Source organism: Antechinus flavipes, chromosome 1, assembly GCF_016432865.1.
Source record: "Antechinus flavipes isolate AdamAnt ecotype Samford, QLD, Australia chromosome 1, AdamAnt_v2, whole genome shotgun sequence".
NCBI classification, from domain to species: Eukaryota; Metazoa; Chordata; class Mammalia; order Dasyuromorphia; family Dasyuridae; genus Antechinus; species Antechinus flavipes.
The window spans coordinates 479,288,588-479,300,969 of record NC_067398.1 but is presented as its reverse complement, the minus strand read 5'-3'; the positions used below and the strand labels follow the sequence as shown (position 1 = coordinate 479,300,969).

The 12,382-nt window shown below is 33.9% G+C and overlaps 1 protein-coding gene across 1 annotated transcript in view; it reads right to left on the bottom strand.

The window, feature by feature from the left end:
* Positions 1-12,382, bottom strand: part of LOC127543895 (ethanolaminephosphotransferase 1-like) — a 149,646-nt gene that overhangs the window by 38,350 nt on the left and 98,914 nt on the right. The window contains exon 6 of the mRNA XM_051970230.1: positions 1,996-2,104. Within this exon, the coding sequence (XP_051826190.1) occupies positions 1,996-2,104 (109 nt within the window). The remainder of the gene's footprint in view (positions 1-1,995; positions 2,105-12,382) is intronic.

The window sequence follows — 12,382 nt, the reverse complement described above, 5'->3', positions numbered from 1 at the left end:
GGTAAGGCAGAGAAGGCCATCCTGCCCCATGCAAATGCAACCAGAGAAGAGGAATCACCAAACCTGGTGAAGAGGAGTAATCATTTGTATGTATCACAAAGGGCATGTGTCCTGTCTCTGCACTCCCCACAGAATGGGAAGGAATAAGGGGAAAGGAAACAACCAGAGGAATTCCTCTGAATATGAACTTCTCAGCAGAAAATAGGGATGAACTTGCCCAATTTCTTATCTATGTGTGACCTTGGACCTCAGTTTTTCATTTGTATAACAAAGGAGCTAGGTTATATTCTCCTTAGACTTTCTTATGTCTCTGTATCCTATGGGTCTGGATCTTTTTTTTTGTTTGTTTGTTTTTTGCTCTATTACCCTCCAGAAAAGACAGGAAACCAGCATGGCAGGGTGAGGTGGCAGCCAGCCCAGTCATTTGCTAAGAGACAACTGATTTTAATTATTTCCAGCAGGGGGTTGAAAGCAGAATTATGTAAGAGAGCATAAAATTGTCTTATCTTAGCAATCTTGAGACTAGTCAACTTAGGTCTCAAAAAGGCAGAATAAGTATAACACCATTGAAGTATATTACTCATATAGCAGAAGAAGAAAAATCATAGAATCAGAGAATATCCTATACTTTCAGCAGATTTTGGTTTCAGTCAGCCAATCAGTAAACATTTATTAAGCGTCTATAATGTATTAAACACTATGCTAAGCCCTGGGGGACACAAAGAGAGGTAAAAGACAGTTCCTGCTCTCAAGGGACTCACAGTTTAATGGGAATGACAAAGATGTACAAATTATATACAAGGTAAATTGGAGATAATCAACAAAGGGAAAGCACTAGAATTAAGGGGGATTGGGAAAGGAATGCTAAAGAAGATGAGATTTTAGGTGGGATTCCAAGGAAGCCAGGAAAGCCAGGAGGGAGAGATAAGAAGGAAGAGAAGGGTTAGGTGGTTTCATATCCTCATCTGTGAAATGGTATAATTCTAAAGAGTTTCTCCTGAAGGGCTTTAAACCCAGGAGAGTCCTCTCCATCTCTCTGCATTCCCAGACAGCAGAGATTCTTGGTTGAGAATTTGTTTATTTTTTTAATCCACAGGAGCAAGAGAGTGGCAAGACTTGACTTTCTCCTGTCACAACAGGAATTGGACTATGATGAGATATGGCCCTGGCCTCTGCTTACTCAGTACATACCTGAGAAGTTACAAGAGCAGGCTTTCCCTCTCATTATCACAGAGGGAAGTATCAATCAAGAAATAAATCCTTCACAGCCTACTGAAATCCTGTCCATTCTTCAAAACCCACATCAAATGCAACATTTTCCACCAAAGCTTTCCTGACTCCTACAGGTAGAAATTAATTTTCCCTTCTCTGAATTCTCAAAATATTTTGTACTTCTCATATGGAAGAGAGTCTCTTTTTGTATTATGTTTATTTATGTCTTATCTCCTTAGTTGTAAGCTCTTGAAGACAAAAACTATGCTTTATTTCATCCTTATGATTTCTGCTAGAAGAGGAAGCATGGAATAGTAAATAAATAGCTTTGGAGTCAGGAAGACCTGATTTCAAGTCCTTTCCTAATTATATACCAATGTATGACTCTGAGCAAATCACTTAATCTCTCTGAAACTGTAAATTAAATGAATAAATTACAGCAGGTGCTCACCTGCACCATTAGGGTAAATCTCATTAGGAGACCCCTTTGCCAATGAAATCATGGGCCTGATTTTCTCCAGTCCCTCCAAAATAAAAAAGAAAAGAATCTCAACATCTGCATATATTTTGCATATAAATAGATGCTTATTAAATTTCTGTTGATTGAGTGAATAATAAAATAATAAACCAAAGATCATGAGGAAAGAGAAAGAAGAAAACTACACCCACTCCCCAAAAACTATGTAGAATGAGCTGATTATCTGATTCTATAGTATACAAAATAAAATTATGAAAATAAATGGTGGAAAAAAATAACAGATTTGAGTCAATCTGAGAACTTACCTATAACCAAGGTCATTGACACAGTTGTAATATAATAACCAAACACCAAAGGTTTGTGCCACATTTCTACACCAACAATAGCCGTCAGCAGATACCCTGCTACCAGTGTCTATAAAAAAGAGCAAATTAATTTTTGTCACTTGCAAATCAACATAAAAACAATGTTATTAAATTATTATCATTCGATTTTGAAAGGGGAAAATATCTTTTATTATATCAGAGTTTAAGAATTTCTCATTAAATGCTTTCCATTTTCATCTTTATATATTCTAAAATTATTTTATTCTGTCTGCTTTCTTTGCAACATTTTCTTCCTATCTTATTGTATTGTCAAAATAAGTGACTAGTTTCATAAGTTTAATAAATTAATCCATTTTAATGAAATGGGAATGAAATTGGAAGTCTATATGTTTTATTTCACCAACAGTCCAGACATGGTCTGGAATCCCACTCAAACTCATTATTCAAATAAGATAGCAAAAGTCTTCTGTAATTTTTATTTGTGATTGTGTGTAATCTTTATATTTTTAATTTTACTGATCTTATAACTATTATGACAATGACAATCCCTCACCATAAACACTGAGCAAAAAATGAATCCATTTTTAAAAGATTTCAAATCCTTTTAAAAGTTGAAATTGCAAAAACAAGCAAAATGAGAACCAAGTAATACTTATTAAATGAATTAAATGAGTATATTGACAGTTATTTTGTTGGAACATTTTTATGAGTGCACAAAAAAATCTCCCTATTGACCAGACATAGATGTGGCAATAACCAAATAGAAGAGGAAAAAAAAAAGAGGGGGGATGATAGGGTATGTGTGTATGCATATTATTCATACAGGGTATCCCAAAAATCTTAGGGCAGTTTTAAACTGTCAGTCTTCTATAGACTTTTATAAGTCTTACATAGATTTACAGATTTACAGAAGTTCATAATCTTAGATTTGAAAACACTTAGAACCACCTGAGAGCCAATTACCTTTTGTTGACCAATTCTGAACCTCTGAGAAGTTTTGGAGGTAGAGGCATAGAAGAAGAGTGTTTCTAGCTATGATAAGGTGAAAGTTTAGAGTTAACATTATAAGGACTTATTATATCCCTCCAGGATCTGGTGAGGAAGTTCTGAAAATTGGTGTTCCCAGACATCAAAATACATTTTCAGACAAAACTATTAGAAATGATTGTTAAATGTAAGTGGTAATATGAGTCCTATTCTTTAGCTACACCAAGAACTAAATAATATGTGTGAAGCTAGTGAAAGAACAACTACAATTTAAAATTACATAATGTATTTAGGGGAAATAAAGACTAGAATATTTGTTGTTCAGTTGTTTATATCATGTCTGACTCTTTGTTGATCTCATTTGAGGTTTTCTTGGTAAAGAAACTGGAGTGGCTTGCTATTTCTTCTCCACATTCTTTTACAAATGAAGAAACTGAGGTAAGCAGGGTAGGTAACTTGCCAAGGATTAACTGGGATATGCTGAGGCTAAATTTGAACTCAGATCTTCCTTACTTTACACCTAGTGCTCTGCCCACTGTACTCATCTAGCTGCCTGAAAACTTGGTAACCAAGTCATAATTTTTTGGTTCCAGTATCTCAAATTACCATTTTAAGAAACATATACACGGATACTATTATTCCATAAGAAATGATGAAATGGACAGTTTCAAAGGAAACTGGGAAGTCCTCAATGAACTAACGCAGAAAGAGAGCTGAAAAAAATTTACACAATGACAACAATATTATAAAAAGAACTCTGAAAAACTTAAAAATAACAATCAAGGTAATAATAAACTTTAAGCCCAAAAGAATGAAAATAAAACATGACAATCACCTTTGATAAAGAGATGGCGAATTTAAAATATAAAACGAGACACATTTTTGGATATGATCAATTTGAAAATGTGTTTTTCTGGTCAACTATATATTGAGGGCTTTATTTTATTGTCTTGGCTTTTTTGATTGTTTTTGTTGTTGTTGTTGTTGTTTGTTTTGTTCAATAGGAGGAGAGAGGGAGGGACAGCATTTTTCTTTAAAGAAGCACTTATACATATTGTTTTTCATATAACAAATAAATATTTGTTGAATACATATTCAACATGTTGAATAAAACACCACTGATAGTATTTTCAAACACTTGAGTATACTTCTGAGCAGCTATTGCTCATAAGAGTTTTGAATAAATTTAAAGAATTCCCCCTCCCCGGTTATTTTTCAGTTGGCAGTCATGACATTTTCTAATATTGGTATTGAAAGTAACAAGGCTGTTTCTAATTAAAATAACTGAAAAGTTTCTATAAACTGATTCTCTCATAGAATTAGGACTAAATGAACATCTCATAACTCATGTAGACCTTAATACTTTCTAAATACCTATGAGATACTAAAGTAGCTGAGACTGACTCTATATTTGAAGTGAAGGTAAAATACAAATCTTTATATTCCACAGGCTCAAAGAAATAGACATGATGCCTGAAGAAGTTGAGTATATTTGCTATAAGAAAAAATTTAATAAAAAGAAAAAATGTCTAATAGGATGGAAGAGGGGCTAGAGGAAAGACAACACTATGTATTTTGAAGTACTGTCCAATTTGTTCTTTAAAATCTTTCTGTTGACTTGCATTGCAACTATATCAACACTAGAGAACAAAAACAGATGACTACAGGTCAAATCTAAAATTCCTCAGGAAAATTCACTATTTTAGAGTTTATCCCTTTTTTGACTAGGATAAGAACACTAAAGGAGCTCTTTTGTTAAATTACATAACTCTGATTTTGTTTTCATGAACTAAAATGAAGTTGTCTTATATAAATAGTGAAAAGGTAATTTTCATATTCATATCAATAAGCCACAGTGCAATCACAAAAGACCTACTCACAATTCATACTATGACGTCCAACAGCCTGATGGCTTGACTAGTAACACAATGTGTTACTTCATGGGAGCTTCATGACCTATAGGTTCTCACGCCTTTGGACAAGCAAAGGGTGACTGGAAGCACTTTTGCCGGGTCTGGGGTAAATGGGGCAAGGAGCATGGGGGTATGCTTGTGATTGAAGGTCTATTCTACTGAAAGGGACTGAACCAAACAGAGCAAAAGAGAGAGTATTCAAGAATAATGGTAGCAAAAGAAGGAAGAGTGGTTAAAAAAAAATACAAAGACTTCCTTTGTACCAGTACTCTGAGGCTTCTCAGGAGTAAGGCACTTAATATACTGATTGGTAAATTATGATAAAATCGGGATCCCAGATGTTATACTGGGAATGACCATAAATTCAGCAAAGAATATGGCTGATTTCTGATGGATGCATCAAAATTTCTTTCAGGGAGTTTTTTGCATATGAGACAGCTCTAAAGTTATCTTGGGGAAGATATATTCTGTTTGAGAGAGTAAGACAACCTAATATTGAACAAAGGGATAAAAAGAAGAGTGGCTCGGTGCTGAGCTCATCAATATGACACCTCAGACAGCTATAAATTAGTGAAAAATAATGTTTAGATGTATCATATTGGGGGGTGAGGTTATGACTGAATAATGGTGGAATGCATGAGAATATCACTACTTCCTTTTTGGGCTGTGAGAGATGTGGCAGTCAAGTTCTATGTTAAAAAGATAGGCTGAGAAATAGAATCTAATTGTTGCTTTTGCATTTCTATATGGGATCTAGATGACCCCACAGAGTGATTGCTTTCACTTCTCCTGGTAATGGATTCCTATCATCTGATGTTTATACTTCTATTCCAGTTATAATTCTTTGCTTTTTTCAATGCAGTCCCAGTGCTTTCAAATTTTCTTGAATCATCTCAATTGTTTGGCTCATAACCAAAAACATCAATCAATCAATTAATATACACTTATTATGTGATTACTATGTGTCAGGCATTGTGCTAAACAAGGATACAAATACAAAGAATGAAACAATATATAAGCAAGGAACTGACATATTAATAGAGAACACAAGTATATAAAAATGCAAAAAGGGAAAATCTAAAATTAATCAATACAAATACACACATAATATTGAAAGGCCAGACAGGATTGCAGTTCAGAGAACTTCTATATAGGCAGATTGGTCAGAAATGGGGAACAACCAACTCAGAAGAATATATTTAGATCTAGATCCTTATTAACCACTCTGGAAAATTTTTACCCTTCAAAGTTCCTCCAAATGAGCAAACTCAACAGGTAATTCTTTGGATCCCCTATACTCTGGATTGGCTGAGACTTAGAGCAGAACTTGAATAATGCTTTTAGGCTTGTGAGTCTTATCCCAATTTTGACCCACAGAGAGGAATGAAGGCCCCCAACAGTAAGTATAGTACCTCTCAGGGTTTTGGTATGTAAAAATACTCAGCATCTTAATTTTTGGGTACTTAGCCAGTGTATAATTAAGACATTTGACCAAATGGCCTATAGCATGGAATTCACAGTGTCTTCTAAGAAATGATTATATTATAGTTCCAAAATTTCCTAATTCCTTCCCTCAGAAAAAAATGCTAAAATAATGGCAAATTAAGAAAATTTAAACAAAAAGAATATGGAATTAACAGAATATTGTCCTAAAATCCAAATTTTTATTAGATGTGCAATATATATTATGTAAGTACATATATATGTGTGTGTGTATATATGTGTGTGAATAAATAGTAGATGGTCACCCTCTCTATAATGTATATAGTCTCAGACTTTGCCTGGGGCATTGAGTTCAATATCATTCAGCTAGTGTGTATCAGAGATGGGACTTTAATCCAAGTCTTCCTGGTAGGTCCTTATCAAGTTTATTCCATTGCTTTTCATAAATACACAATTAGAGGAAGTTATTATAAGAAATAAAGATATCTTCTGTTGTATATGGATGCTAAATTGGGATGTAGAGTTGATCAAATAGACATCTGAAGGAAAAATAGTTATCTCATCATAGTATCAAAGGCACAGGCTTGCCTACAAATTTGATCTGAGACTTGACTGCCAAGCTGCACGCCTTTGATTTGTTCTCCCCTTACTGTCTTACTGTGACATCTGAACCTTTCTTTTGATCAAAATCCATCTTTCCTTCTAGAGTTAAAACCACAACTCAATCCAATTAAAGAGAAAAGTAAACTGAATTTCTCTTTTGGAACATGGAAACCTTCTGTGGTTACCAAGAGGAGGCTGACATGGTGCAAGATGCAAATAATGCATTCAGTCAAATTAGCAGTTATGAATTAATAGCATTCCTTGAGACTTCTGATATTAGGTAAAATGAGAATGAAAAGGTTTTTCTCTGAAATAGCCTCCAGGAGAAGGAGTTGGGTGTTTTTAAGGTCCCACTCATAAAATCAAAATATACTTCACTGTGAATCCCACCTCTCTAAAAAAGTTGAGATCATTGTGAACTCATTTTGAAAAACTTTTGTCTTCCTGTCCCCATGAAAATGGAAGAGGCTATGCCCTTAAGAGAATATAAGCCCTCTTTTCAAAAGTCACCCAGTGTTCAAATTAATGGAGTACAGGCAGGAACTCTAACTGAACTCAACCAAAATTCCCTTCCAAACATCTTTCAAATAACTCTTAAAATCAAATTTTGTAGCAGCAGCATCAATAAAAGATCAGAGACATTTTTCTAGACTAAGACAACTTAGGAAGTTTTTCAAGAGAGGTCCATGACATGGGAGTGGGGATCCAGGATGAAACATAGTAATAACACTAGCTATAGGCCTTGGAGGAAGCAGCACTAAAGTTCACTGAAGAAAATAATTCTTTAAAAATTGAAATTGGAAAATTAGAAACTAATGACTACATGAGACATTAAGAAAAAATGCAAAACCAAAAGAATTTTAAAAAGGAAGAAAATGCAAAATATCTCATTAGGAAAAAAAAAAACTGACCTAGAAAATAGATTAAGGTGAGATGATTTAACAATTATTGAAATGTCTGAAAGCCATGACCAAAAAAAAAAAAAAAGAGTCTAGACATCATTTTTCAAGAAATTATGAAGGAAAACTGCCCTGATATCTTAGATCCAGAGCATAAAATAGAAATTCAAAGACTTCACTGTTCACCTTTTGAAAGATGTCTTAAAAGGAAAATTCTCAAGAATATCATAGCTAAGTTCCAGCACTTTCAGGTCAAGGAGATAATATTATAAGCAGCCAGAAAAAAACAATATGATTATTGTCAAGCCACAGTCAGAATGACACAAAATTTAGTAGCTACTATGTTAATGAGTCTGGAGCGCTTGGAACATGGTATTTCCAGAAGTCAAAAAAATTAGGATTGAAATCAAGAATAACTTACTTTGCAAAACTGAGTATAAACTTTTGGAGAAAGAGAGCAGAAATGGGCATTTAATAAAATAGATGACTTTCAAGCATTCCTGATGAAAAGAGCAGAAGAAAATTTGACATTCTAACACATGGCTCATGAGAAGCATAAAATGGGAGGAAAGAGCAATCTATAAAAGACTCAATAAAATTGAACTGTTTACATTCTATAAGGGGAAATGATTTAATATTAGGGCAGACAGAAATCTATATAAAGAGAACATCAGTATAAGTTGATTATGTCGGGAGGATCCTCTCCTCCAAATGAAAGAATGAGAAAGAGGTATGCACTGGGAGAAGGTGGAAAGGAGAGCGAATAGGGAAAATTTTTTCACGTAAGAGAGGAAGAGTATTTATAGGGGAGGAGAAAAGAAGGGGGTTAGTAGATGATGCTTGAACCTCACTCTCATCAAAATTGGTCAAAGAGGGAAGAATATATATACATACATATAAATGTTTATTCTGTTGTGTATAGAAATCTATCTTAAGCAATAGGGAAATAGGAAAGGGAGAGGCTCAAAGATATAAGGGCAGGATGATAAAAGGGTGAATAGATTAAGGGAGGCAGTGGTCAGAATCAAATCAGACTTTTTTAGGGAGGGACAGGATAAAAAGAGAGAGAAGGATAAACAAAAGAAAATAAAATGGAGAGAAATAAATGCACAGTAATCATAACTGTGAATGTGATTGGGATGAACTCAGGTATAAAATAGAAGATAGAATAGATTAGAAACTAGAATCTAACAATAACTTGTTTACAAGAACCACACTTAGGGAAAAAAAAAGATGTACACAGTTAAAATAAATGGATAGAGCACAATCTATTATGTATCAGCTGAAGTAAAAAGAGAAAGAGAGATAGAGATTAGCAATCATGATCTCAGAAAACAAAAGAAAAAAAAGACCTAAAAAAAAGATAATCAGGGAAAATACATTTTGCTAAAAGGTACCATAAATGACCAGCAGGATGAATACAGAGAGGCTTGGAGAGACCTACATGGACTGATGCTAAGTGAGATGAGCAGAACCAGGAGATCATTATACACTTCGACAACGATATTGTATGAGGATGTATTCTGATGGAAGTGGATTTCTCTGACAAAGAGACTTAACTGAGTTTCATTGGAGAAATGATGGACAGAAACAGCTACACCCAAAGAAGGAATACTGGGAAATGAATGTGAACTATTTGCATTTTTGATTTTCTTCCCGAGTTATTTTTACCTTCTGAATCCAATTCTCCCTGTGCAACAAGAGAACTGTTTGGTTCTGCAAATATGTATTGTATCTAGGATATACTGCAACATATTTAACATATATAGGACTGCTTGCCATCCTGGGGGGGGGGGGGGAGGAGGGAGGGAGGGGAAAAAACGAAACATAAGTGATTGCAAGGGATAATGTCGTGTAAAAATTATCCTGGCATGGATTCTGTCAATACAAAGTTATTATTAAATAAAATAAAATTAAAAAAAAATAAAATAAAAGGTACCATAGACAATGAAGTAATATCAAAAAATTTTATAGTAAGTTTCTCTGAAAAAGGCTTCGTTTCTTATGTATAAATGAAAGTGAATCAAATTTATAAAAATAAGAGCCATTACTCAATTCATAAATACTCAAAGGATATGAGCAAGCAGTTTTCAGGAAGAAAAAAATTTTTTTTTAATGTGCTAAATGCCTATTGATTAAATAAATTTAAATTAAAACAACTCAGAGATAACACCTCACACCTATCTGAGATGACAAATGTTGGAAGAGATGAATAGGTACACTAACAAACTTCTGGAGTTCTGAATTTGTCCAACCATTCTGGAGAACAATTTGAAATTATGCCCAGAGGGCTATAAAACTGTACATACCTTTTGATCTAGCACTATCACTTGTAGGTCTGTATCCCAAAGAGATCAAAGAAAAACAAAAGGATTGCAAATCTTTTTGTATGAAATATTTAGAGCAGCTTTTTGTGGTGGTAAAGAAGTGGAAATTGAGAGATGAGCTGTGGCAAGTGATTTTAATGGAATATTACTGTGCTTTAAGAAATAATGATGGAAGTGGTTTCAGAAAAAAAAAAAAAAGCATGACAAAATCTATATAAAAATGCAAAGTAAAATGAGAAGAACCAGGAAACTATCATGCACAATAACAACAATGTAATGATCAACTGTAAAAGACTTGGCTACTCTGATCAATACACAAGACTTAAGACTTTAAAAAAAGAAAAAAAGGCTATCTCTTCAGAGAAAGAACTAATGAATTCTGAGTGCAAATTGAAGTATTATTTTATTGCCTTTTTTTTTCTTTTTAGCAATATGGCCAATATGGAAATATTTTTTTGCGTGATTTTGCCAATATAATTGACATCATTTTGCTTACCTTCTCAGTGGTTGAGGAAGGAAGGGGAGGAAAGGAAAAAATTTGGAACTCAATTTTTTTTTTTAAGTTAGAAATAAATAAATTTTAAACTATCTAGAGAGATAAAAATCATCCAAAAACTCTGTTGGCAGTTGAGTGAGAAACAAAGTAACTTATTCTCAAGTTGTTATTTGAAGTTAGGTAATTTTCTCACTCAATTGTAATGAATAGTAATTTTGAGATAGACTTCTGGTACAATAGTGGGAGAAAAAAAGTAATTTGGTGACACACTGGAGAGAGTGCTGGGTCTAGAGGCAAAAAAGCTTGAGTTTAAATCTGGGATATTCAACTATGTGACATTATATAAGTCACTTAACCTCTTTTGCCTCAGTTTCTTCAACTATAAAATTGCACCTACCTCCCAGGAATGATGTGAGGATTAGATAATATTTGTAGAAATTCTTAGTATTATGAGATGATGGCCCCTAGGAAGCTGTAACCTGAGTTCTATGTTATGTTGTGAAGTTTCCATTCCAGTGTGAAGTTTAAATATTTTGTTTATCTCATACCACCCAAACTACCAAATTGGTACACCTTTAGAAATTATTAAACAATTTCAAATGTTTGCACCAATGTGACTCTGGCTTTTAATTTCTAAAATGTCCTTTTCTGATGGTATTGCTGATGTTATTTGAATTATAAATTTTTGAGATTGTATTTTATAAAATCTAAAGTATCTTTTTTTTTTTTTCAAACTTTTAAGGAGGCAAAGAAAAAAAAAAAAAAAGATGGGTCCATTTTGACAAGTGAAGAACCAATAGTTTCCAGATCCCACCCTTAGTAAACATATAAGTCTCAAAGGCCATTGTCTGATCTCCCCCTTTCCATTACATTAAAAATACCTTTCTATGACTTGCTATGCTATTCACATTTTAATTGCCTATTAGTGTACAGACTTAATGGTTTGTTCTGCTCTTGGCATGTCCTGGGTCATGTCAATTTAATTTGCCTCATGTTCTGTGACAAGAAAGATGGAACTTGATCTAAGCAGTATTCATTATATCCTAGCATATACAGTTTCATGCAATTAGTTACAATATACGTTTATAATTATGATCATTTACATTTATAAGTACATTCGATTTAAAAGCAACATGGGATAAAGGAAAGAATGGGGAACTTAGAGTTATGGGACCTAAATTTGAATTTCTGACATTTCTACTTACAGCCAACCTGTCTCAGCCTCAATTTTTTCATCTATAAAATGAGAGGATTAGACCTTATAATTTCTAAGGTCTCTTCCAACTCTAAATCTTAAATTTAAATCTAGACCTAGATCAAAAAGCACCTGATACTAAACTGTGCATACCCTTTGATCCAGCAGTGCTACTACTGGGCTTAAATTCCAAAAAGATCATAAAGAAGGGAAAGGGACCTGTATGTGTGAGAATGTTTGTGGCAGCCCTGTTTGTAGTGGCCAGAAACTGGAAACTGAGTGGCTGTCCATCAATTGGACAAGACTGAATAAATTGTGATATATGATTATTGTGGAATATTATTGCTCTAAGAAATGACCAACAGGAGGATTTCAGAGAGGCCTGGAGAAACTTACACGAACTGATGCTGAGTGAAATGAGCAGGACCAGAAGACAACAATACTATATGATGATCAATTCTGATGGACCTGGCTATCCTCAGCAATGAGATGAACCAGTTCCA